Source organism: Brassica oleracea, chromosome C4 (assembly GCF_000695525.1).
Source record: "Brassica oleracea var. oleracea cultivar TO1000 chromosome C4, BOL, whole genome shotgun sequence".
Classification (NCBI taxonomy): Eukaryota; Viridiplantae; Streptophyta; class Magnoliopsida; order Brassicales; family Brassicaceae; genus Brassica; species Brassica oleracea.
This window is the reverse complement of record NC_027751.1, coordinates 31053563-31080100: the sequence shown is the minus strand read 5'-3', so window position 1 is coordinate 31080100 and position 26538 is coordinate 31053563. Positions and strand designations below refer to the sequence as shown.

The window sequence follows — 26538 nt, the reverse complement described above, 5'->3', positions numbered from 1 at the left end:
AAAATCTCAGTTGAATACACCCCTCTAAGATACTATTAATAATAACATAATTATTGATAGGGAAACTTAAATGTGATCAATTCTAGTAGATAGTCCAAAATAAAATATCACACATAAAAGAAATCATGATTTCTATTTTAATATTATGGATATTTATATTTAAAATGAAAATGAAAAGATATCAAAAAAATATTATGATTAAAGTAATTCAAATTTTTTATATATTATTAGTTTAATAAATTACATTTAATAAATTTTTTATACGATGGTCTAAATTAAAAAATCACATATAAAAAAGAAACGATATAACTTCTATTTTTGGCATAGTTACGAGAAAAACGGTTTAATTCCCAACGGACGAAAAAGGAACGTGTTTTCTCCGATTTGTTTTTTAATTATGTTTATTTTATTTTCCAAATTTCTTTCTGGTTCGGGGTGCTAAAAGAAATGAGGTGGAAGAGGAAGAAGGAACCAACCAGCACTATATATCATCAGCAGAAGCATTCTCTGCTCTTGAATACCTCGCAGCCTAACCAGGTAACAACACTAACCCTAATTTGTTTCCTTTCCTTTCCTTTCTTCCTCGAATTTTCCCTAGAAAATCACGAGGATGACGATGAGAAACGGCCATCCCCTCCCGAGCAAATCGAATTACTATAAAAAAAAAGCTTTCGATATTCAATTTCGGAATTGCTGATTCGATTTGCGTGATTGATTTATAGGTAGTGTGTTGTAGGGTTAGTTATCGCAAAGTGATTGGATGAGCTTGGATGTGGAAGTGAAGCCAAGAGGATCTTCACTCTTGTTGTCATCATCGTCTTCGTCTTCGTCTTCACTGTGGCCATCATGGCACATCATCAACAATCTTCGCGTCTCAGTCGTCTCCTTACATTGTTGGACAGTATCCTTCATTCATTCCTTTGTTAACAATCTTCTCGTTTATTGCTTTCGTTTGGGTGGTACGTGTTGTCCTTGATTATTATTATCTTCTTAGCTGGTTCAACACAAACTACTCGGCTTACTGCAGCCAGGCAGATCGGAGACATTGCAAAGTCTCATCCTCAGGACTTGAGCTCTCTTTTGAGAAAGGTATAGAGTTTTCTTTATTTTCGATTATTAATAGGATACGATTTCGTTACTGAATTGATTATCTTCATGCATAAGGAAGGATACTGGGTTACCTAGTATAAAAGATTTGGGGTTACTTTTGTATGGTTAGGGCATCTGATTACAGAGATATAGGGCTTTGGTTGATTGTTATATACTCTTGGAAAAATAATTGACAGTGTCTGGAAGTTAGCTATGTTTGTTATGCCCTTCTCTTTGCAAGTAGTTTTTTTTTTTTTGTAGACCTAATATTCTGCTCAGTGGAGTCGTTGATCCAGATTAGTTGTGACATACGGAGCTAATATATGTCATATCCTGCATTTGTAAATCTCCAATTTAGTGGTGGATATAAAGCTTTCATTTGATGTGTTATCTGGTTGTCCAATGTCTATCACAAGTTTGTGCACGGCTGGAGAAAGGTGCTGCATAGTGCTATCTATATACACAACTATGATCTCTAGGAGCTCCTTCTAATGTTTGACACTTAGTTATGATACGTCTTTATTAGGCTCAGCATTGTTTGAGCATGCCCATCATACAATTTGTTTACCCCATACTGCTCCTAAAGAATGTTGGAGCAGTTCGATGGGATTTATACATTGAAATCTTAAGTAGGGTGACCACCTTCCTATTTCAGGGTTTAACTTGTACTAGAGTTTCTGTTAGTAGATTGAAGCTCAAGCTTTGTTTGGACATATTGTCTAATGAATTAAATAATATTTGTACTCAGGCTAGGTTTTGTTTTCTTGAGACCTAGTTTCTTCTGCATTATATTAGGTATTACTTCATATATCTCATAATATTCCGTCTTGGCATTATGGTTTTGTTTTACTTCTTTTTTAACTGCCAAGTTCTTCTTTACACTGGATTTTCCTATTTGTACATTTGGCATAACTCTATTTTTCCGGAAATTAGGTTTTGCATTACCTCCGTAGTAAAAAGTGGGATACAAGGGTTGCTGCTGCTCATGCTATTGGTGCCATTGTTCTGAATGTCAAGCATATTTCATTGAGTGAACTCTTAAATTCTTTGGGAACAAAATTGGGTGAGGCTGGGTTATCTGGTAATGTTGATGAAGTGGTGGCTTCGGGAAATCTACAGTCCAAACTTCAAGCAAATGCTCCCTTCAGAAGGTTATAAATAGATCAGTTACCCAATACATATGTATTTTGATGTCTTCGTCATATTAATCTCTAACTTTTGGCATGTGCTAACAGCTTCGAGATGAATAAGGTTTTAGAGTTTGGCGCTTTATTGGCATCTGGTGGACAGGTAATTTTATCATTTACTATTGTTTACTCGTCTATGATCAGTCTGTATAATTGCAGGTGATTTATATTTTGTGTAATTGCTTCACTGATGTCTTGTCTTTAGGACTAGGCAAAGGTCTTTGTGGAAATTATCTTTCTGGCAGTCATAAATTGTTTGGAATAAGTAAGCCACCGAAATAACATAAAGTTTGATGGTAATCTGGTTAGATTCTTAAAAGTGTTTTAGGTTTAATTAACTCTCTCGGCATCGTAAGAAAACATGTTGGTTAGTCGCTACTCTTACTTCTTAGCTTTTTTTTTTATTGAGGATCACTCCTTAGCAGGATTGAATTGTACGTTTCACCAAAATATCCCTTTTCAGCTGCACTCTGTTGGATTTTCTTTTCTGTTTAGTATCATTATTTTGCCTTAAGAAGTTCTGTTACTCTGTTTGTAGCTAAACCTAAGTGCTTTTCCAACACAATCACTTGATGCTACATGATAGCTTACCTTTTTTCTCCTCACACATTTCTGTTTTTTAAATATGTCGCTGTTCCTTTGTCACAAACAAGCATGAACTCATCATATATAGCCAAACTATTAGCTGTTTATGGAGAAACTCTTTTTGTTGCAGGAGTATGACGTTTTGAATGACAATTCCAAGAATCCAAGGGATCGAGTGGCTCGTCAGAAAAAGAATCTCCGACGACGTCTAGGCTAGTAATTCCTTGCGCTTGTCCTCTTTCTTTTAATCAACAACCATGGGGAAAGTGTTATGAAGTATCCAATTTCATGAATTCTGGTATACTAGGCTAGTATATATGTATATATCTCTTGAAATTTGAAAACCAGCCCAAGCACATTCTTTAAATCTTACATCATTACCATTGGTTCTTCTCATTTTTTGTAAAGTTGACTCTTATGCACTAAATCTTTTGTTTTACTTGACTGATGCATCTGAGCAGACTTCTGCCGGTATATGGGACAGGTTTGGACATGTGTGAGCAATTTATGGATGTCAATGAAATGATTGGAGATGAGGATCTTATTGAGCAGAAGCCCAATGTTCATGCGAATGGGATTGGAAACAGATTATACGCAATCTATTCTCCACATCACATTCAACAATATGTTTCAAGAATGGTTCCACGTGTCAATCCTAGGAGGCCAAGCGCAAGGGAATTGAATCTACTGAAACGTAAAGCAAAAATAAGCTCAAAAGATCAAGCGAAAGGTAACGGCGAAGGAGCAGATGTTGAGATGTCATCCTGGCATGCCCCAACCTCAACAAGAACTTTGTCTGACTCATTGGACTCTAACAAGGTATTTATATAATGCATACTTGTGATGACGGATAAGCAACTTGTATAATTTGAGTTGTAGAACATTAGTATTGAACATACGACCATCTTGAAGTCTTAGTAGTTCACTGATATGGTATCCTTGGATTCCATTCTCTTTGGTGTCTAATCTCTTACAAATGTATGGTCCACTACACATAAGCACAAACTTCACTTGAAAATAAAATCGCAGTTGTCATACTTTGTTTTAGCAATAAACGTCAAGCTGCGTGAGTATTCCTTATTAGTATTCTAGACACTTCTTGTTTTCAGCAGACCATTTCTCATTCTGTTTTGTTTCTTCTGTAATGCTACTGGAAAATTCTTAGGCAAACATTGGTAACGAAGATGATATCATCGAGCCTGATGTGGATGGAAGATGGCCTTTCCACAATTTTGTTGAGCAACTTATTCTTGACATGTTTGATCCTGGTAAGGTTCATGTACTTGTGCCGTATGCATATTACTTCATCTTTGAATCCGAATAAAGGTGACTTATAATCTGATAATATGCTCAGCATGGGAGATCCGTCATGGCAGTGTGATGGCTCTGAGAGAAATATTAATGCTTCATGGTGGTTCTGCTGGAGTGTCAACAGCTGAGTTTAGCTCGGATAATGGGTTTGAGTTGAAAGAAGTCTTGAATAAAGTAACACAAGAGAAAGAAATCGACTTGAATATGCAGTTTTCAGTAGATGATCTGGAGCCACTTCGGAAAAGACCTAAGATTGAGGATCCATCAAAATCATTTATTGATAACACAGTTTTGGAAGCTATGGGGAGTGACTTTGACATTAATGTTAAAGATGAAGATGTTGAGTTTTTAGTGCCACCAGTGGAGGTCAATGGTCAAATTGACTCTAGTTCTATAAAAGTGGAACCTAAATCTTCTGTTGATGGCTCATCATGTCAGTCTGATAGAAATCATGTGGCAGAGGTTAGCAATCACTTGGAAGATAAGAGTTTTGTTGAGGAACCTGTTTTACCTAATAAGCATCAGGAAGAAAATATTGAAGTATTGGACTTGGTTAAACAAGCTAGGCGTTCTTGGATCAAAAATTTTGAATTTCTCCAGGATTGCACCATTCGTTTCTTATGTGTACTTTCACTTGACCGGTAAGCTTTGGTACTTTATTTATTTATTTATTTTTTTGAATAAACCTTTGGTACTTTATCATATATTTTCTTTTCCAGTTTTAGTTTTCGTGCTTCGTAGCATCTATGGTAGCATGATTATATATTAACCTTCCCATTGTGACTGAGATTTTGGGCATTTCTAAATTGGTTCTTTCTTATCTTTCTCTCTGTTGCAGTTTTGGGGATTATATTTCTGATCAGGTAGTTGCTCCTGTGCGGGAAGCTTGTGCCCAAGCAGTTGGTGCTACCTTCAAATACATGAGTCCCTCGTTGATTTATGAGACATTAAATATCTTGCTTCAGATGCAGGTAAATGTAAAATCACTTCTTTTTTTTTATCTCACTCAGAACTAAGAAATTCGTTGCAGTTTCTATAAATTTTATAGTCTGTTTGGTAATATTTATCATTTATATTTATGTAGCGCCGGCCTGAATGGGAAATTCGTCATGGAAGTCTTTTGGGCATCAAGTACTTAGTTGCTGTACGACAGGTAAAACTCCGGCATATGGGAGCTAATTTTACTTAGTTAACACATGTTTTGGAAAACTGAAAAAGGACAGGTTTACAGTCTTGTTTTGCCATTTCCATGTCCGGATGACTTTTATCTTTTCTATCATGATATGGATAGTATTTTTTAATAGCCTAAGGTGTTTGTTTCTAGATATGCATGTCCAGCATTAGCTTTTATTGCCCCTGATTATCTTTTTTTTTCTGCAGGAAATGCTCCAAGATTTGCTTGTCCATATTCTTCCGGCTTGTAAAGCAGGGTTGGAGGATTCTGATGGCGATGTGCGAGCGGTTGCCGCTGATGCTCTTATACCGGCAGCAGCTGCTATTGTTTCTCTGAGAGAACAGACATTACATTACATTATACCGGCAGCAGCTGCTATGGTTTCTCTGAGAGACCAGATGTTTTTCCATCTATAATTGTTTGCCCTTCAACACTAGTTGGCCACTGGGCGTTTGAAATTGAGAAGTATATCGATCTTTCTCTGCTAAGCGTATTGCAGTATGCTGGCTCTGCTCAACACCGCGTTTCTCTCCGTGAACAGTTCAGCAACCACAATGTCATTATCACATCTTATGATGTGGTCCGCAAGGATACTGATTATCTGACACAATTCTCATGGAACTATTGTATCCTGGATGAGGGCCACATTATCAAGAATGCGAAATCTAAAATTACTTCAGCAGTGAAACAATTGAAGGCCCATCACCGGCTTATCCTTAGTGGAACGCCAATTCAGGTTACATAGGAGCGCTTGACTTCCCAGAAAGTTTAATACACGTGCTTTTATATTCTGAGTGTGATATTATTTTCCTTTTTTGTAGAATAACATCATCGAGTTGTGGTCCCTTTTTGACTTTTTGATGCCTGGATTTCTCGGGACAGAGAGACAAGTAACCGCTTATTCACATTCCCTGCTTTTATGTTGTTACAGATTACCAATTTTCTGGGTCTTTTGGGATAATCTCTATTGTCATAAACGAGAAATGTGTTTCTTTATTGGGCAGTTTCAAGCATCTTATGGAAAACCGTTGCTGGCAGCTAGAGGTCCTAAATGCTCTGCGAAGGATGCTGAAGCGGGTGTCCTTGCGATGGAAGCACTCCATAAGCAGGTAATGCCTGATTCTGGTGTAACACCAGTGGTGTTAATCTTTTGTTGCTTTTTTTTTTTCCGTTGTATTTGTTGAGAACTTATGGTAACATCATTCCTGATAACATCTTTGTATCATGTAGGTTATGCCATTTTTATTGCGGCGTACGAAAGAGGAAGTCCTCTCTGATTTACCAGAAAAAATCATTCAGGATAGATACTGCGACCTTAGTCCTGTCCAGTTGAAGCTTTATGAGCAATTTTCTGGTTCACATGCTAAGCAGGAGATATCTAGTATCATAAAAGTTGATAGATCAGCAGATTCAGGCAATGTGGATGTTGCACCAACAAAAGCATCCACACACGTTTTCCAGGTATAGTTTTGTTTTTGCATTGAAGGAAACAGCCACATTCATATTCACTCTCACCTATAGCATTTACAGTACGGGAAGATCTGATTATGTTTTGAGTTTTACTTTTCCAGGCACTGCAGTACCTGCTTAAACTCTGCAGTCATCCGCTTCTTGTTCTTGGCGAAAAGGTTACAGAGCCGGTAGCTTCTGATTTGTCAGCAATGATAAATGGATGTTCAGACATTATCACTGAGCTTCATAAAGTTCAACACTCTCCAAAGCTTGTTGCTCTTCAGGAAATTTTAGAAGAATGTGGAATAGGTTCTGATGCATCTAGTTCAGATGGCAGTCTTAGTGTAGGCCAACACAGAGTTCTGATATTTGCACAGCACAAAGTAATTACATATCGTATCTTGGATCTCTAGTTTCTTCCATTTTTCCCGCTATGTTTGTTTCCTTACAAGGTTGTCCAAGATCTAACCATGTTAATTCATGCAGGCTTTGCTGGACATCATTGAAAGGGACTTGTTTCAAGCCCACATGAAAAGGCGAGTTTAAATTGTAAAATACACTCTTTTAATTATACAACGATTATTGGACTGTATTGATTAGTGGTCTCCCATTTGTCGCTTAAAACCTTTATGTTGATTTGTGCGCTTAACTTGTTTGTTGTGATTCCCATGTTCCTATCTTAATTTATAATATCCTTTAAGCTGGCTTCTTCAGTATGCTGCTTATCTGTTTATGCCTTATTCTTGAAAGCAGCGTCACATATATGAGACTGGATGGCTCAGTTGTACCGGAGAAAAGGTTCGAGATTGTGAAGGCTTTCAATTCAGATCCCACAATTGATGTTCTGCTCCTGACAACACATGGTATGCTTTTTCCACTTAGCACTGTAATTCTTCTGTTAGCTAGAGTAGATATTGTGATCAAAATACCTGAAACACCTTCGTTTTCCTCATTCAGTTGGTGGACTTGGGTTGAACCTGACCTCTGCTGACACAATTGTATTTATGGAGCATGATTGGAATCCTATGCGTGATCATCAGGTATAGAATGATTTAAAATTTTTCTTTGGATTTGTACTTGTAAGCAAGGAGGAAGAGTTTCACATCTCTTCCATTTACTACTTGAGTGGATTATTATTATTATTATGATAGTGAAGATTACTGATTTAGAAGTGAACAAAAAATGTGGCAGGCGATGGATAGAGCCCATAGATTGGGACAGAAGAGAGTCGTGAACGTACACCGTCTCATAATGCGTGGCACACTGGAAGAAAAAGTGATGAGTCTCCAAAGATTCAAAGTGTCGGTTGCCAATACGGTGATCAATGCTGAGAATGCTAGTATGAAGACAATGAACACTGATCAGTTGCTAGATTTATTTGCTTCAGCTGAAACTACGAAAAAGGTATACATTTATTTTGATTGCAAGTTTCTAGATGAATGGTATCCTCAATAATTGGGTCTTTCTTGTAGGGTGGTGCTTCTTTGAAGAAGGGATCAGAGGATAATGACCAGACTGCTGGAACTGGAAAAGGAATAAAGGCAATTCTAGGTAACTTAGAGGAACTGTGGGATCAATCACAGTACACAGAAGAGTACAATCTTAGCCACTTCTTAGCTAAGCTTAACAGGTAATAGCCAAAACCAGGAATGTGTATACATATTTGATTCAGCTCGATTCAGGAAAACAAACAGATAAAGAGGTTGCATTCACTCTCTTTTCTCATCCTCCATTTGTTGTCATAAAGAATAAATTAGTTTAACTTAAAAAGGGAGAAAATGAGAGATTGGAGGATGGATTAGACATCGAGTCGTTTAGTTTTGCCAATACGACCGGTCTAATGTTTGTGGCCGCCAAATTTGGTTTTGTAGTGTCTGAATCGTGTAAATACGCTTTTCAACTTAGCTTTTCCCTCTCCTGTTTCAGCTCTTTTGTAGTAAATTTATGTCTTTTTCTTCTACTTTTTGTGTTGCCTTGTTTTGTCCGTGTTCAGGTAATACAGGTAATAACCGACAACCAATCTCTTTAAAAAGACAAGATTCAAGACCTAGTTTTCTTGAATCAATAAGTTTCAGCTCTTAGCAATGAACGGGATTAAAATCAAATTAACGTTGTTGAATAGTAACATGTGTTAGTCATCACTTCCCCTAATTAAGCAGCCTCATGGATAATCTAACTATATTTACACCCAATTCCCTTCACCAAACACAACAGTTTTCACAATTTGGGAAAGAGCATACTATCAGTCGACAATGTCTTGTTGGCAGATAAATGATGAGATAAAGTTGGGATCAGCAAAATTCATGAGAATGTCGAGATACTGCATAGCTTCCTGAGGAGTGAGACCTTGGAGTAGAAAATCACAGACGTTAGAGTGCGTCCCTCTCATAAGCTCCAAGCTTTGATTCATCAACTTGTTCTGCTTCTCTCTCCCCATCTCCGCAGCTTCCACCATCGGTAGCAAATCTTTCTCTTCCTCTTCAAAATGCGCTTTACACATCATCTGCTCAAAACAACCTCCTAAGCGTCAAACAAGGTTGCTCTCACTTCATCACAAGATTTGTTACCGTTCTGTTACCTGTAATGATTTGAAACGAGAAGCAAGAGTAAAGAGCTCCTCAGAACAGGCCCCAGAGTCCATCACCCCAATCGATTTAATATATTCTTTGATCCCATTCATCATCGGTAACTCTCTCCCATGTTCTTCGTTCGCACTTTTACACATCCCTACCAAAAGATAAAAATCAAAACATTTAACAGTGAATCAAAATAAAAAACCTTAAAATCTCTTAATTACCTCGATCAACAGATTCAAGAACAGGGAAAAGAATCCTCTCTTCCATCTGAGCATGCTCAACCATAATCTCCTGCAACTGCGCATAGCTCTTAGCGAACTTCCTAATCTCCATCTTCGGCGTCCCCACCGACGGATCAACGGCTCTCCTCCCTCCACGTGCCGCCAGATCCTCCGACCATCTCACCATCCTCTCGATGTGCCACAGCATGCTCCTGTGCTGAAGCCAAATCGCTTTCACTATCGCCGGCGTCGCCTCGTCGAAGCCTTCTAGGTTGAACTTCCAGAGCATTAGCCTCGGCTCGGGGAACTTGTCCTCGATGTAACGGAGCAGAACCTCCTGAGATCCTGATACCGTCTCTGCTCCGACGTGGATTGTCGGCTTCTGGTCTTCTGAGGGGACGAAACGGAGGTTTACTTTCTTGTGGAGGAGAGCGAACCGGAGGTACGACGTTGCGAGACTGTTCGGCGGTCCGGATAGTTTCACGGTGACGGCGGAAGTAGGTTTCGCCGTCGCCGGAGAGATCTCAGCCGTGGTTTTTGTAGTGGAATTGGGGAGGCAGTTTCCCATTTTCTCGTCGTATGAAAGGAGTTGTAGAATCTGAGAGAGAGGAGATGATGAGGGATGGAGTGAGCTTTCTGAGAGACAAATACTCAAAATAACAAATATTTGCTTTCGACAAGTTAAGTACCGAACAAGTCCAAAAATTCATTACTCGTTCAAGGTAAGCCAAGTATCAAGTATACACAAAAAAGTAAGTATTCGGTTTGCGCCCACTCTTACATGTATGCATTTAACAAATATACTGACACCATTGATTCTAGAAAAGATGTGTTACAATTTAGTATATTGTTTGAGGTTTTTCGAACTAGTTAAAATTTTGTTAAATATCCAGTTTTGTCCTTATTTAACTATTATAACTCTATTGTTTTAACAAAAAAAATCATGTGAGATAAAAAAAATTAATGATAAAAATTGTATTGAAATCGTAAAACACTTATTTTGTAATAAAAATTTTATTTCACGACAACATTTAATATGAAAAGAGAGAATAATGTTTTTTTCTCATTGTCATTAGCCAAGTAAACAAAATGTCTAATTTTTAATATAATGTTTATAGTGTATTTATTTCAATGTTCAAAAGATTATTAGAGGGTAATTAAATGTTCTTAGGGGATTAGTGGTTAGGCAAGTGTCTAAGCGCCGCACAAACTGATTTTTATAAATAAAAAATAGTGTAGAAAAATCGTTTTGTCGCCAATTTTTACAACACTAGTTTATTTACAGGATAATGAATATGATATCTGGAATTCACGTATGTTTTTTTGTTCTTTTAGTTTGTGTGGCAGTGCCTATATAGTTATGTTTGTCAATTTGATTATTTATATATTGAATATTTCTATTCATGATGCATTAGCTTTTACTTATCTCAGTTTGCTTTATGAAAGTTGTCTGGTTCTCAATTTTGACCATCCACAATCATATGATAAAAACGAGGTCAATACATTCATATGACTAGGAATGTGGAGACAATAATAATTTGATTCCGATGTCAAAAAAAAAAAGAAAAGAAAGAGAATTTGATTCCATTATCCGCTTTACAAACGAGAAACAAGTGTCATGGCCATGGCGAATGACTTTGTGTGTTTGCCCCTACTTAACTCGCCTTTACGCTTCCCCTTTTGATATTTGCTTCATCTTCCACAGATTTAAAGATTTAAAGGTAATCTAAATCACTTATCTTGGTTTTTGACATATTTAAATGTATTTTTGGATTTCTTTGATTTTAAGATACGTCGATATTTTTAGTATTAAACTTTCTCAAACTCCAGAGTTGTTCTAATGAATTTATGCAAATGCAAAAAAGAAGTCCTGAACTGTATAAACAAGGGAATAATAAGAAGAGGAATTTCGAAGAACTAAATTTAAGAATCGCTAAAAGCACACACCAAATCTATTTTTGGGTGCGCAGATATAGCATTATAGATCAGCTTGTGGGAATGATGATGATGATATGTTATTATAAGTTCCAACATGTACAAACGTGAGCATGCGTTTTACGTGTGAAAACAAGGTGGTGACGATCAAACAGAAACAAACGAGAGCAAAACATCATGACGAGCATTTAAAACCACCACAAGCAACAACCCAAACGATGAGAATAAAGGACAAAACAGCACCTCCCACCATCAGCTTCATTTGCAGGCTCTGTATCCACATCTTCCTTCTTAGCTGTCTCCCTTGTCTCTGGAAGCTATCCGCCTGGAATTGAAGGTTCTCGGTTTTGTCTACCAGAAGTTCAATCCTCTCTCCTCTGTCCAGAACCTGAAGACATCATCAACAAGAGAATCATCAAAGAAGAGTTGTACTGCTTCATCGTTTCACATAATCAACACCTTCTTGCATACGCTGACAAGTTTGCAATCTGTTTACACTAACTGGTCCTAGGTCCAGTTTGCTGACCTTTTCCAACACTTAAAGAACTGGATTTAATCACCAATTATTGCAGTTACTTTGTTTATACCATACTTTATACCTCAAACTTCAGGCAAATAGAAACATGATCATAGTACAACTGTGCAAAAGCTACAGATGATAATATCATGACTTCACTACAACACAATTGATTCATGTGGTTATAAGCAGGGGAGTTCATGCTATAATGATCCCATTTAGCACATCTATTAGACTCCCTCAGTAAATTTCTACCCAGATTATAGATTCATTGCTGATACTGATGAGCTAAAAGATATGCATTCAATAAGAGACCATCACAGAATACACATTTTCCCTAGTCTAACAAACAGAAGTTGGTCCAAAGACAGTAGTCTAGGCCTGGGCATTTTAACCTGGACCCGAAGACCCGAACCGGAACCGACCCAAAAATACCCGACCCGAACCCGGACCGAAAATGTACAAGTACCTTTTGGGTCTAAATTTTTTTTACCCGAAAGAGCCGGAACCGAAAAGGAACCGACCGAATAGACCCGGACCCGAAAAGAACCGACCCGAATAGACCCGACCCGATAAGAACCGATTTGTACCCGACTTAAAAACATGTATATCTAAAACTATGATGTTTTTTTGTTCTATTTTATATATATTATTTTATGATTTAGTTGAAATATCTTTTGTGAACAACATTTGTTATTATTTTTTAAGTAATATAAAGCTTTAAAATGTAAAATTTAGGGTTTTAAAATGTTTTATTTTAATTATTAATAGTTTCATTTAAGTTGTTTTGTAAAATTTTAGATATATATGACAAATATTCAACTAAAGTTGATGGAATTGGGTATATCATGTCTTTTTCAGATCCTAAATATCCGAACCCGATATGGACCCGAAAAATTACGGGTATTTTATGGGTATTTTAATTATAGACCCGAACCGACCCGGACCCGAGAAGAACCGACCCGAACCCGAACCGAAAATTTCTAAGTACCTATTGGGTCTAAATATTTAGGACCCGAAAACACCCGGATCCGAAAAGAACCGGCCCGAACCCGACCCGAAGACCCGAACGCCCAGGCCTTGAGTAGTCCAAGACATTAGCTGCATGCAACCTTTAATTACTAACAGACTCAGCACACCACAGATAAAAAAATAGATTGGCGTCTGGAGACATAACAGAGCAATCAGCACAAAATACACCTCACTAAAGAGAGAAAAATGACGAATGGTTGCAAGGAAAAAATCAAATGATAACTTTATCAGCAGAACTACCATGAAAAAAGAATCCACTTAGTTGATATCAAATAGCTCTTCTAGAAGTTGTGAATTGTTTGCTATCCTTCTACACAGTGTTTTTTTTAAACATGTGTTCATACCTTGCAGATAAAGTTGCTATCACCTGAAGCCTAAAATACAGGAATGGTGTGCAACTGTTAATTAAATGCCTCAGCTTGCTATAGGTACAAAATGGTACCTTCTCAATGTTGTCCATCATGATCCCCTTGACATCATTAATTTGAGCCTTCAACTTGGAAAGTTTGCTCATCTCTTCAGGATGGCTCATACAAAACTGCATATGCTCCTTAAGGAAAGGCCTGTAAGAGGGCAGAAAAAACTAAGAACATTCTTGCAATGAGAAGAAGGACTAATATGAGAAACTAGTCATGGTTAGAGACAGACCCAAACTCCCTGTCAAGATTGTACGCAATGCTAAACCGATCCGCAAAGAAATCATCGTCTTCATCATCATCAGCATCATTCTTTATACTCGCCTCATACCGCTTCTTGAAATCTTCCTTAACCCGCTCAAGGAAAACAAAAGGAACACTTCTTCCAGTGGACTCATCAGCAACCACAAGAAACACTACATACATATACACACAATCAAACACTTCAACTAACTAACATATAATAAAGAAAGGCTAATAACAAATCTCTCACCGAAACCATTGTTTTCGACAAGGAAATTGAAGGTGTGGGCATCGCAAGAGTAAGTATACTTGCTGCTATTTTTGGGGAGCTTTTGCAGACACTGAACAGCAATGGTGCTAAAGTTTCCGGAGTAAGGAGTATGCTCCGCTAAAACGACGGTTCCTTTGGCAACGAAGCTGTAAATCAAACCCTTCTGCTGACTCATTTCTCTAGAGAAGAAGTCAACCAATGTCTACGACTAGATCTGGATTGCGATACCAAATTGATACGTTAACATATATGTAATCACAACACAACAAAATGATGAAATATTAAATCGCTAAATCGGAGAGACTAGGTTACTGATGGTATTGATAATCTCCGATTCGGAACCGGAGTAAATGATCGGATGCTCCGATTGTACAAAAAAAACGACGCAATTTAAAGATCGGAGCTCCGGGAGGAAAGTATAGAGACAAAGCAAAGAGATGAAGGAGATGAAAGCAAAGAGATGATGTGCCCTCTTCTCGATATGACATTTACTTGATGCTAATTCTCGGTTTATCGATCTCTGTTCTTGGTTATTTGTTGGTTTAAAAAGTGTTTATTATTGCTCGTTTCGGTTTAGATATTATAGATTTTCGGTTTTAAACTGAATTGCATGTTATACCATTCCCATTTTTTGGGTGTAGATCAAACAAACAGTAATATAGTTGCGGACAAAAAACAGTAATCGTTAAGGACTCTGATCCTAATTGTGTTATCACTATGAAGTCTTTAGAATTTTTTATTAATTTTTTTTTTTAGAAATTAAAAATTATGAAATTTGCAAAACATTTAAATTTAAAATTCATTTATTGAATGATTAAATGTAAACATACAATAATTATTCATCTTCATCATTACCAAACTTGTTCCAAATATTTTCGATCAAATCATTTTTCAATCGTTCATGTAAATGCCTATCACGAACATGAGTCCGTATAAGAAGCATATTACCGAGATTTGGAGGCATCTCGGAAGTATCAGGTGCATCCACATTTGAACTTCTGGTCGAGGTTCCTTCTTCAAACTCAGATGTATCATACTGAGTGTATCCATTGCGTTCATTTTCTACTATCATATTGTGCAGTATGATACATGTTCGCATAACCATCCCTATTTGTCTCTTGTCCCACAAAATAGCTGGGTTTTTCACTATTGCAAATCGAGCTTGCAATACTCCAAAAGCACGCTCCACATCTTTTCGGGTTGATTCTTGAATTTTAGGCTTTAGGACCTTGAGGGAGTGAGATAGATTGGATAAATGTTGACCATTTTGGATATATACCGTCCGTGAGGTAGTACGCCATATCATACTGGTGTCAGTTGACCACGTAATGGACCCTTGGAGCTCGACCTTGTAAAATGTCATCAAAAACAGGTGACTGGTCGAGGACGTTAATATCGTTTAAGGTACCTGGATGACCAAAAAAGGTGTGTCATATCCAAAGATCTTGTGAAGCAACCGCCTCCAAGACAATTGTCGGCTTTTCTGATCCACGTGTGTACTGTCCCTTCCAAGCGGTTGGGCAATTTTTCCACTCCCAATGCATACAGTCGATGCTTCCTATCATTCCAGGAAAGCCACGTATCTTTCCAATATCGAGTAGTCGTTGAAGATCCTTTTGAGTTGGTCTTCGTAGATACTCATCTCCAAATAAATGTATTACGCTTTCTGTGAAATTAGTTACACACGAAAGTGCTGTGCTTTCACCAAGTCGGAGATATTCGTCAGCGGCGTCAGCTGCGCTCCCATAAGCAAGCATACAAATAGTTGCCGTACACTTTTGTATTGGAGATAGACCTAACCTTCCGACTGCATCTTTTCTTTGTTGAAAAAATAGAACATTTTCTGAGAGGCGATAGACAATACGCATGAAAACTGCCTTGTTCATGCGGAACGGCGTCTGAATATATGAGCCGGATATGTCGGATCTTCACTGAAGTAGTCATTCCATAGACGGATGTGACCTGCTTCGCGGTTTCGTTCGATATATGCACGTTTCTTGTGTTTATTTGCTCGATCCTCCACGTTGTTGTTGTATGTATCTTCAAAACATTCATCGAAAGCCGCTTCGAATCTTTGATCGAATTCATCTCCCATGTTTGGCTATAATTCCTTCAAAACTGATTTATAAAGGAAAAATTGTAAGAACTATAACAAATAAAACCTCCATCTCCCAAGATTATCATTTTTTTTAACTCATTTTTTTGATCGTTTTTTTTAATCAAAAACTTGGATGAGAAAACTGTTTGATCGATGAGGAAAACGAAACTCGATACAAAGTTGTGCTTAAATCAAAAACGAAAATCGAAGGACAAGTTCGAAAACAGAAGAAAAACCGTGCTTGTTCGAAAACTCGATCCAAAGTTCAAACTCGATCCAAAGTTCGAAAACATAAGAAAACCGTGCTTGATCATACTACAAGTAGCTAAACAAAGACTTTGGAACATTGGCTAAAACAATAGTAAGAAACAGAGAGCTTACACTAGAGTTACAAAGCATATGAGTTACAAAGCAGTACAAGTAGTAGAAGAAGCAGTAGAGTTACAAAGTCATTCAAGAAGAAGCAGATGAGTTACACGTTCAAGAGATACAAGTTTGAAAGTAGTAGAAGAAGAAGCAGATGAGTTACAAAGCCGAGAGAACAAACATAGTTATAAAGCCAAGAAAGGGCAGCAGAGAACTCGTGACTTGGTTTACATGAAAACACTAGCATAAACAAACAAAGCAGAAAGGCAACAGAGAACCCGTGACTTATACAGCAGCGTACTTGTCTTCAGTACTCACATGGGCTTGTACTTTACCTGAAACAGAGAAAAAAGAGATGCGTAAGCAAAGTTGCAAGCAGAGTTCATCTCAGACAATTATCACCAAACTTGCAAGCATAGTAAAAAAGATAAAAAAAACATCACTAAACTAGTGTTAACCAACCATCAATAATCACAACATCTCAGACAGTAATTTCATTTTCAGAGCTTCTTCCATATCAGAGAGTGGCTCGGTCTTTGCAACCAAACTTGCAAGCAAACTCTGATTTGAGATTTGCTTTTTGGTCTCCATCATTTCTTTAAGTTGTCCTAGTTCTTCTTCTTTTCCAAGTTTCTTCCTCTTGCCAGCAGCCTTAGCTGCCTTAACTCCCATGGGTCTCTCTTGTGGCTCTGTCACTGACCCTTGAGCATCAGAATCAACAGATTTGCGCTTGTCCTTACCACTGTCCTTCTCGAGATAGGTGGAGGACCATTTCACATCATTCCTAAGCTCCCTCCACACATGTTCCAAGTTAAACTTAATGCCCTTGTCATTGTAGAAGATATCCAAGGCAGCCTTCATCACATCGTCGTCATTTTGCCCGCTTCTCTGCTCCCTCAGTGCCATCTCGTAGCAGCCTGAAAACTTACACACCAAGTCATTGATCCTAGCCCATCTTTGCTTGCATTGCCCAAGTTCTCTTGGGATTGTCCCAACCAGTAAAGGACTGGAGTTGTAATACTCTACAATCCTCTTCCAGAAGTGACCAGCTTTCTGTTCATTACCGACTATTGGGTCTTTGCTGGTGTTGAGCCAAGCACCAATGAGGATTATATCCCCCTTTGGTGACCATTTTCTCCTCTCTTTTACCCTAGACTTATCGGAAAATTGGCTGCTAAAGGGAGGTTCGGGTGAGTCAAGGTCAACTACCCCTTGACTAGCTAAAAGGTCAACAAAACTTGTGGAGTTTGCCATTTAGGAAGAAGACTATGGTTTACTAAACTAGCTAAGGGAGGCGACTATATAAGGGATTATTTACGCAAATCTATTGAATCCTAGTAGGAAACAATCCTATGATAACAGTTACAAAAAATTTAATGAAGCTTTTCCCCGCAAATAAGCAGTTAGGCACAATTTAATGCTTAACTTCGCATTCAAAGGACAAGTGGTTTACTTCGCATTTAAAACCTATCATTTCACTTTCAAATTCACACCAGAAACTTAACTAGTTCAAAGAACAGAAGTTATTGTTCTCAAACTACAAACTTACGTTTGAACTAGAAAGTTTTAAAGTTCAAACAAGGAAAAGATTTAGTGTTATTTTCTCAAACTACAAACTTAAGTTTAAATGATGGTTTCTAAAACTACAAGTAAGTTTAGACACTAACCTCCGAATGGCCTCTCTCAAGTCCAGTCACTCGCATATGCAACATCCTCACCTGCTCCTGAACATATATCACACAAACCAATCATTATGTTAGAAAGGTTGTACAAACAACTATCAATTTCATGTTACAATTTAGATTGAATTCACCTTAAGCGCCTGGCACTTTCTTAGAAGCTTCTCCTGCTCGTAGAATTATTTTTTGAGCCTCTCAACCTCTTGTTGCATTCCCATAACCCATGGTTGCGTGAAATGCAACCCGTCATTCTGCCAAAACATAATAACCATTGTGAAACTGCTAATTCATTTCGAAGAAGAATAATGTGAATAACAGAGAACACTAGATATACCTCGAAGTCTTTGCATATGAAGTATCTTTTCCCAGGGAGGTAGTCATATGTGTCCTCTTCATCAACGACTTCCTTCGTGATTGATCCACAAGGGTAGAGTTGAGGAATACCCTGTTGCGCATCTGCAACGTAATGAAGCATGTTGTAGTAATCTTTGTGTGCTTTCATATCCCTTAATTCTTCTTCCATTTCAACACCTACAAGAACAAAAACTAATCAATTTAGAACCCTATACCCGAACCCTAAATTGATTTAGAACTCAATCCTGAACCCTATAACGATTTATAACTCAATCTGAACCTTAATAACGACCAAAACAACAAAGAAGGGAATCGAGATGAAGAAAATAACAAACCCAGACGAAAACCCTAATTCGATAAAAATCTCCAAATCGATTTGAAACCCTAAATCGATTTAAACCCCTCGATAGAACCCTAAAACCAGATGAAATCAACATGCAACAACTCCAAATGCACAAATATTGTCGTGAAAGCTCCGATTTACCTTAAGATTTCTCCTGTCGCTGAATCGCCTTCGATATCGCGAGAGTTTTCTTTTCGAGAAGGAGAAAGAAAGTGACTCGGTTTTTTTCCACACGCGAAAGCAACCCCATCCCCTCGCCTATCAGGTGTTGCCACGCACGTAAGGATTAAGTCCTTAAACTCCTTGTTTACGGACCCTTTAAAGAAAAAATTAAACTATTATAATACTCGGATTTACATAGGTCTTCGCGCTAAGTTCCTCTTACGTACCCGCGTTGCGGGTGGTCTTAGAGGGAGTAATAACTTTGCTAGCAAAATCAATTTCGGAACAAACACCGTGCCCTTGCTGTTACCACTAAGCTACCAATACTTAATTATGTTATTGGTTTTTAAGTTTAGACGAGGCAAAAACTTAAAAAGTATATGAACCATAAATAGAGGTAGAAGTTCAAAGATTGCACAGCCAAACCACAAAATTGTATCATTAAGGCCTTTCATAGAGTGGTCTCATTTTTAAAATATACAAATTATAATACAAGTTGGAGAATCATAAAAGGCTTCAGATTATAGTTGGAGGATGTCTGGATGTGTCTCCATAAAATAATTGCCCTTGAGTTTTAGGTATGCAAGCAATACAGAAAGGAGGCTAAATCTCAAGCATGCATATAGAGAGAATGTTTCAAATGAATCTTAGACAAAGAGAAGGGTTTCATAGGCTAGATTTTTTCGGTGTTTGCTCTTGCGATGATATATGGATTATAACGGGAGTAACGAAGCATAGGTAGGAAATCGTCAATATAATATCATACATAGTGTTGAAACATTCAATCCACAAGAAGTTAAAGCAGCAAGCTACTGATCACACAATCCATAATTCTTAAGGTTTCAGAAAATACATAATTAAGAAACATGACCATTTTTAAGGTTTCAGTAGGACCAGCCTTACGCTTTTAAGTATTTATTTTATTAAATAGATAGATAATGACATCACCAGCAACCTTCAAACCCTTAATTATTCGAGAAGGTGGAAGGTAATGATGTCAGAGGCAGATGCTTCATGAAGGGCATGGTTGGGATAATGGTGGTGATGGTTCTGATGGAAACGAAGTTGATATCCAAGAACGGAATCGTAGTCTCCTCCATTGTCTACTAGTCCATAATGAGGATCTTCTGCTCTTAGTTCCTGTTTCACCGAAGAGATTATAAGATATTAATGAGAATAAAAGCCATATTCAACATCCAACACTGTTTACTCTAAGTGACATGACATGCTTGTTATTTGACTAACTCGATCTCCACACGTTTTTATCCGTTTAATTGTTACATGCATGTGTTGTGCCTAAAAATTGTAAGGAAAACAAAAAGAGGGAAAAAGAGACGGTACCAGCTCATGTATGAGATTCTTTTGTATGTCTTGCTGGCTCTTGTTCTGCAATTGAGTAAACCACAAGAGAAACTGTGAAGAGACTGAAATGATTAAGACTCTTAACTGTCTAATCCATTTTACTGCCTGATCCATTTTACTTTCGTCTAGCTTTTATGACATCACTATAATTTACACTTGGTTTGTCCTTTTATCCATTACCTTAACCATCCGACAGTTTCCAAAAACAAGATACTGAATACTTCACTAAAAGAGCTACTAATTATAGAAGTAACGGATTATATGGTTATGCTTGAAAAGGTCGGATGCCCAAGTAATGACAGGGTTAGGTTTAATTATATAGTTTTTTTTTTTTTTGACTAAAGGCATAAAAATAAAATTTATTTAATTATATAGTTTCATACGAAAAAAAAACACTATCAACAGTTTTAATAGTGCATAGATTCAGATGATGCGGAATTATTGAGACAAATAACATGATAAATTGTAAAAGTGAGTGAAGAAAGAAGAAGATGTGACCTTTTTCTTGGTGGTCTCGATTTGATTCCCAAGCGATTTAAACTGTACAATTAACATATATATCGATTAATAAAAAAAACAAATCTCACATATATCTAGCAGTAAACTAAACGTTTGCCTTGTTAGTATAAATTAATACAACAAAATTCTTCTGACTATAATCAACATATATATCGATTGATAAACTGTACGTACAATTAACATATATATCGATTAATAAAAAAACAAATCTCACATATATTAGCTAGCAGTAAACTAAACGTTTGCCTTGTTAGTACAAATTAATGCAACAAAAGTCTTCTGACTATAATAAACTCCAAAAAATTGAAAACCAGAAATTGAAAAAGTTGGTAATTAAAACCCTAGATAATTAAGGGTAAAATATGATGATACCTTGCGCTCGCGAACGAGTTTGAAAGTGTTTTCCATTTCTTCCTCAAGACTACACAGCTCCTGAATATCAAATTCGTCCAAACACTCGCCTAGCCTCTGTCTACAATTAATAAACCAAAGTTTGTTAGTATTTCATAATTTTGTGATTTTTTTTCAGTTTAAAGAGATATGAGAGAAGAGAAAAAAGAAAAGTACTTAATCTGAGTCCGAAGATTTCTATTTGTCTCCAGCAGTTTCCTCTTGGTTTCTTGCATTCTCTACAACAAAGATTCATCAATTTCATCAAACCATCAAGAAACACATATCAAGAACAAGAATAAGAGGATCTAAGAGGAAGAAAAGAACCTCATAGTGAGCGTTCCAAACATCAACATCAGAAACTGTTTGGTACAGATCTAAGATCTCCTTCGTTCTATAACCCAACAAAACCACACAGAAAGGTCATTAACTAGAAGAACATAAAAAGCAATTTAAGAGTGGTGTTTTAAGAGAGATCATCAACGTGGTGTTAGGGCTGATAAACTCATGAAGCTTGTTGGAGCTAGAGAACATGATAATCGAAACCCTAGCGTCACACAAGACCGTGAGCTCGTGAGCTTTCTTGAACAAACCATTTCTTCTCTTTGAATACGTCACTTGTCGGTTGGTCTGGTTCTCTATCCTCTTGATCTGGATCTTCCCTCTCGCCATTATTCTTCTCTCTATTTAGTTTTTGATATTTTGTTGAAGAGATTTGGCGAAGAGGACAAAGAGATTATAATAAGAAGAAGAGAAGTGAAAGAGAAAAGAAAAAGAAAGCAAAGGACCCACTAGACTTACTATATAAAAAGGTGTTGCCTAATCCATGAAAGGTAAGTTCAGAAGTTGATGAAAACTAAGTGATAAACTTTCCTTTTTGGTAAGTGGAATGGACATGTATGATGGTTAATTTACAAGACACTGCTTAAACTCAATTGTCTATAGGTGGAAGAGTGGACCAAAGCTATAAATGGGCATCGTGTGCTTTCCGTTTATTAATTCACGGAGCTTCGTTGGTTTCCCACTTGCTTTTTGTTTACACGATGACATACTTAACGGCGTTTGTAAACGTCAAGTGTGCAGGTGGGATTTGGTTAGCCTTTTTCCTTACCCCAAAGCCCTGTTCGGGAACGCGCTGGGCGCTAGTCGGGCGGTCGGGTTGGGCCTAGCGCCTAAAGAAAAAATCGGGGATTAATCGGAAATTATGCTGGGCGGAATTTATAGATGGTTTACTATGTTATAAAACATGTTAATCTTTAATTGTGTATAACATTAATACATTTTCCTGTTTAAGATTGTATAAAACACACAAATAGAATATATAAACTTAATATAGTGTAATTTTCATCAAAATTATGAATATAAATGATATTTATAAAATTTTATATCAAATAAATAAATAAAAATATTATTTAAAATAAAAAAAAATTAAAAAAAAAATTAAAAATAAAATAAAAATAAAATAAAAAAATAGATTAGGCGGCCGCCTAGGCGGCTAGGCGGTCATTTAGGCGGCTAGGCGGTCATTTAGGCGGGCTAGACGGAAAAAAATCGGATATCCGATTTTTTTAACCGATTTGGCATAAATCGGGGCGGAAAAGTGACGCGTAGCGCCTAGGCGCCTAGGCGGCTAGGCGGCCGAGTTTTAGAACAGGGCCCCAAAGTAAACTAAAGTTTAGGTTTGAACCAAGTATTTATCTTGTTGTTAAAAGCCAAGAGAGTACTTTGGTTTGTCGGATTGATGGGAGTTACATTCATTTAGCTCGGAATCTTATACTATATGTTTCCTAAATGATTACAACAAATTTTCCAAATTAGCAAATGACTAGGAAGTTAGGAGAATAATATAAAACACTTTTTAATGTTGATTTTTATGTTATTGCAAAATATGAAAATATTAAATAGATGATTCTGCGATCGATAATTTTCTTTACCTAATGAAAATTTAGTTTGAGTCCATTATTTTAGCCATCTTATGAAAACTATGTAATGGAATGCATTATTTTAGCCATCTTATGAAAACCATGTAACAGTTCTATTTGCACCATGCTAATCTATTCTAAGCATTTTCTCAATTAATCTGCATAATTTGTCTAGTGTATAACCATTAATAAATTTTAGCTTAGTTAAGCCAGTGGACTGAAGATACTTCTGTTATAAACACTTTTTATATACTGCAAAAGGGATCAGTGTAAGTAACAAGCCGAAAACAAGATCACTCATTCTTCTTTCAAGTGGGTTGCAATCTGAGTTGTATTTACATTATTATAAGGCTTAAAAGGTTAAAAACTGGGTCAACTATGCATGTTGCGGAACTAAAAGATGTAATAAGAGATCTACAAAACATGTTCATGTGGTTATGGTAACAACATTACTCTTCTGGGTTTTAGTGAAGCTGGTCGTCACAATTCTTCAGCAGTGATGTCTTGAGTGTTTGGTAAATCCGACGGTAAGATCTTCTCTGATTGAGCTGAAATTTGGTAGAGGTGTTGTTGACTGGTTTATCTTGGATTTGTACGGTGGGATTAGTCTCTGGTTGCCGGAATCCTTGTGAGCTGAGGTCGTTTGGTTGATGCTGGTTTTGAAACTTTGTGTTGCTCTCTTGTTGTTGTTGTTGTTGTTCTTGTGTTGGAGGTAGTTCTTTGTAGCTTGAGTCTCTGTTCTGTTCAGGTTGTTGAACAGGGAGAACGTGGTTGTACTCACATACATTTATATAGTGGATTGTTGAGTGGACTACGGTCCCGTGGTTTTTCTTCTCACATCGAGGAAGTTTTCCACGTAAAAAGTGTTTGTCTCATTTAGTTATTGCTTATACTATATCATGTTATCGTCGAAGTATTTTCCCCACAGGTTCACACAAGGTCAGGGGAACACGACCGTTACATTCCGCTGCGCCTCGTGCCCGCTTTCCCCAACATAGTGGTATCAGAGCTTCTGGTTTTAGAGCTTTGGGTTTGATACCTTCGGGTTATTGTTGCTTGTGAGAATGATGGAAAATACGAGCAGGATGATAAGCTTGAATGGTGCTAACTATCATCTATGGAAGGGCAAGATGGATGATATGCTCTTTGTTAAAGAATTCCATGTTCCAGTCTTCGAAGAGAAGAAACTTGAGAAGAAGACGGATGAAGAGTGGAAGTTGCTGCATCGCAAAGTGTGTGGGTTGATAAGGCAGTGGGTAGATGATAATGTGTTGCATCATATTGAGACTGAGACGGATGCTCGTTCTTTGTGGAATAAGCTGGAGCAGTTGTATGCTAGGAAGACCGGAAACAACAAGATGTACATGATCAAGAAGTTGATTGAGATGAGGTATCAGGAGGGAACTCTGATGACAGATCACTTGAATGCGTTTCAGGGATTGCTCAACAAGCTGTCTGATATGGGCTTCAAGTTTGATGATGAGATTCACAGTCTGTGGCTTCTCACCAAAGAGATTTGTTGTTAAAGGTTTTCAGGATGTCTCTTTGTAACTCCGCGTCGGAAGGTGTCATTTCGATGGATTCAGTGAAGAACAGTGTTCTTAATGAGGAAGCAAGAAGACAGTCGAATGCTAGCAGTTTGCGTTCAGATGTCTTTGTTACTGAATCAAGGGGGAGGAATTCGAGTAGAGATCCCAATAGGGACAAGAACATGAGAAGTAGCAAATCTAATATATTTGCTAATATGGAGTGCTATTTCTGTCACAAGAAAGGGCACATGAAGAAGGATTGCTGGAAGTTGAAAAACAAGCAGCAAGGTAATCAAGAAGAAAAGGTGGATCGGGTGACTGTCACCGAAGATCAGTTTCTCATTCTTCTTGAGGGTGATGCCATTAATGTCGCATGACAAGGCACCAGTTGGGTGATTGACAGTGGAGCTACTACTCATGCATTTGTTTTCTACCTATACTACAGGTAATTATGGTTCCGTGAAGATGGGAAATGATGCGATGGCTCAGGTTGTTGGCATTGGCGATATATGCTTGGAGACTAGTCTTGGGACTAGGTTGGTGCTTAAGGATGTTAAGCATGTTTCTGATATTAGGATGAATATAATATCGACGGGAAGACTTGATGATGAGGGTTATTTCAGTTTGCACGGTGGTGGTAAATGGAAGCTCTCTCGCACTTTTTTGATTGTGGCTTGAGGTGAGAAGTCTTCATCTTTCTATTGGATGCAAGCTAAGGTATCCAAAGACGCTGTTAATGCGGTCGAGAATGATGGTGTCATGGAGTTATCGCATAAGAGACTCGGTCACAAGAGTGAGAAGAGAATGTTTGTGTTGTCTAAGAATGAGGTGATTCCAAGAATCTCTGGTTTGCACCTGCAGAAGTGTTCGCATTGCTTTGCGGGAAAACAACACAGGGTTTCTTTCAAGTCTTATGCGCCTTCTAGGAAACCTGAGGTACTGGATTTGGTACATTCAGATGTGTGTGGTCCAATGAGGACAAGATCTCTTGGCGGCGCATCATATTTTGTGACTTTCATTGATGATCATTCAAGGAAGTTATGGGTATTTCCTATGATGACGAAGGATCAGGTGTTGGGATATTTCAACCATTTTGTGGCGTTGGTTGAGAGACAAACGGGGAAGAAGCTAAAGTGTATCTGCAGTGATAATGGTGGAGAGTATTTTGGACCATTTGATGCTTATTGCAAAGAGCATGGAATAAGACATCAGTTCACGCCACCTAAGACTCCACAGTTGAATGGGTTGGCTGAAAGGATGAACATGACGATTGTCGAGAGGATGAGATGTTTGATCTCACAGTCAGGCTTATCGATGACTTTCTGGGGAGAAGCTTTGAACACAGTGGTTCATGTGTTGAATTTGTCACCGAGTGCTCTATGGGAACCGAAATTCACACCGTCGAGTTTTGTTAATCGGAGGAAAGCCAAGTTAACCTAGCCTTCCCTGAAGGTCCCGGTTATCTGCTGGGCCACGCACAACACAATCAATATGAAAGATTCGAAAGTAATAAATCGTAAAAGATCAAAAAGGGAACAAAGAGGTCTTATTTCCGAATTCGCGTTTGAGCGTGAACAACAGGTAAGATCCTAGGCCACGAGAGCTGTCGGTATGTTCGCTAGTCTAGCCACCTAAGTTCTAACGTAGTCGGGTCGCAGCTCGGTAGTAAAAACGGAAAAATGCCTAGATTGCTCTAAGTATTAAGTTTGCTCTTAGAATCTTCTCCCTTCTCTCTTCATCCTAGGTCCTCCTTATATATTCCTCCTTAGGTCGGTTTACCTCTTCTCGAGACGGATTTGTCGCGC

At 37.7% G+C, this 26538-nt stretch overlaps 4 protein-coding genes and 1 pseudogene across 5 annotated transcripts; 1 reads left to right on the top strand and 4 right to left on the bottom strand.

Moving 5' to 3' along the window:
- The first annotated feature begins 411 nt into the window (after nt 1-411).
- LOC106342789 lies at nt 412-8730 on the top strand (annotated as a pseudogene).
- A 291-nt stretch (nt 8731-9021) lies between these two features.
- Nucleotides 9022-10330, bottom strand: LOC106339843. The gene is made up of 3 exons (XM_013778711.1): nt 9596-10330; nt 9377-9525; nt 9022-9301 (listed from the first exon to the last, which is right to left on the bottom strand). Exons 1-3 carry the CDS (start codon nt 10161-10163, stop codon nt 9041-9043), a joined length of 978 nt encoding a protein of 325 aa, XP_013634165.1. The 5' UTR covers nt 10164-10330; the 3' UTR covers nt 9022-9040.
- Nucleotides 10331-11593: 1263 nt separating this feature from the next.
- On the bottom strand, nt 11594-14516 carry LOC106336817 (vesicle-associated membrane protein 727-like). 2 transcript variants are annotated; one of them, XM_013775759.1, is made up of 5 exons: nt 14322-14516; nt 13989-14223; nt 13728-13911; nt 13522-13642; nt 11594-11918 (listed from the first exon to the last, which is right to left on the bottom strand). In XM_013775759.1, the coding sequence occupies exons 2-5, from the start codon at nt 14182-14184 to the stop codon at nt 11706-11708; spliced, it is 714 nt and encodes a 237-aa protein (XP_013631213.1). In that variant the 5' UTR covers nt 14185-14223; nt 14322-14516; the 3' UTR covers nt 11594-11705. The 2 variants fall into 2 exon arrangements, with proteins under 2 accessions (XP_013631213.1, XP_013631212.1); XM_013775758.1 differs by having other exon boundaries at nt 13989-14516.
- A 2428-nt stretch (nt 14517-16944) lies between these two features.
- Nucleotides 16945-17727, bottom strand: LOC106338650 (glutathione S-transferase T3-like). Its single transcript, XM_013777580.1, has one exon. It carries the CDS (start codon nt 17725-17727, stop codon nt 16945-16947), a length of 783 nt encoding a protein of 260 aa, XP_013633034.1.
- A 2021-nt stretch (nt 17728-19748) lies between these two features.
- LOC106339936 (floral homeotic protein APETALA 3-like) lies at nt 19749-22283 on the bottom strand. Its single transcript, XM_013778804.1, has 7 exons — nt 21767-22283; nt 21610-21676; nt 21460-21521; nt 21265-21364; nt 20872-20913; nt 20353-20397; nt 19749-20151 (listed from the first exon to the last, which is right to left on the bottom strand). Exons 1-7 carry the CDS (start codon nt 21952-21954, stop codon nt 19981-19983), a joined length of 675 nt encoding a protein of 224 aa, XP_013634258.1. The 5' UTR covers nt 21955-22283; the 3' UTR covers nt 19749-19980.
- Between the last annotated feature and the right edge of the window lie 4255 nt (nt 22284-26538).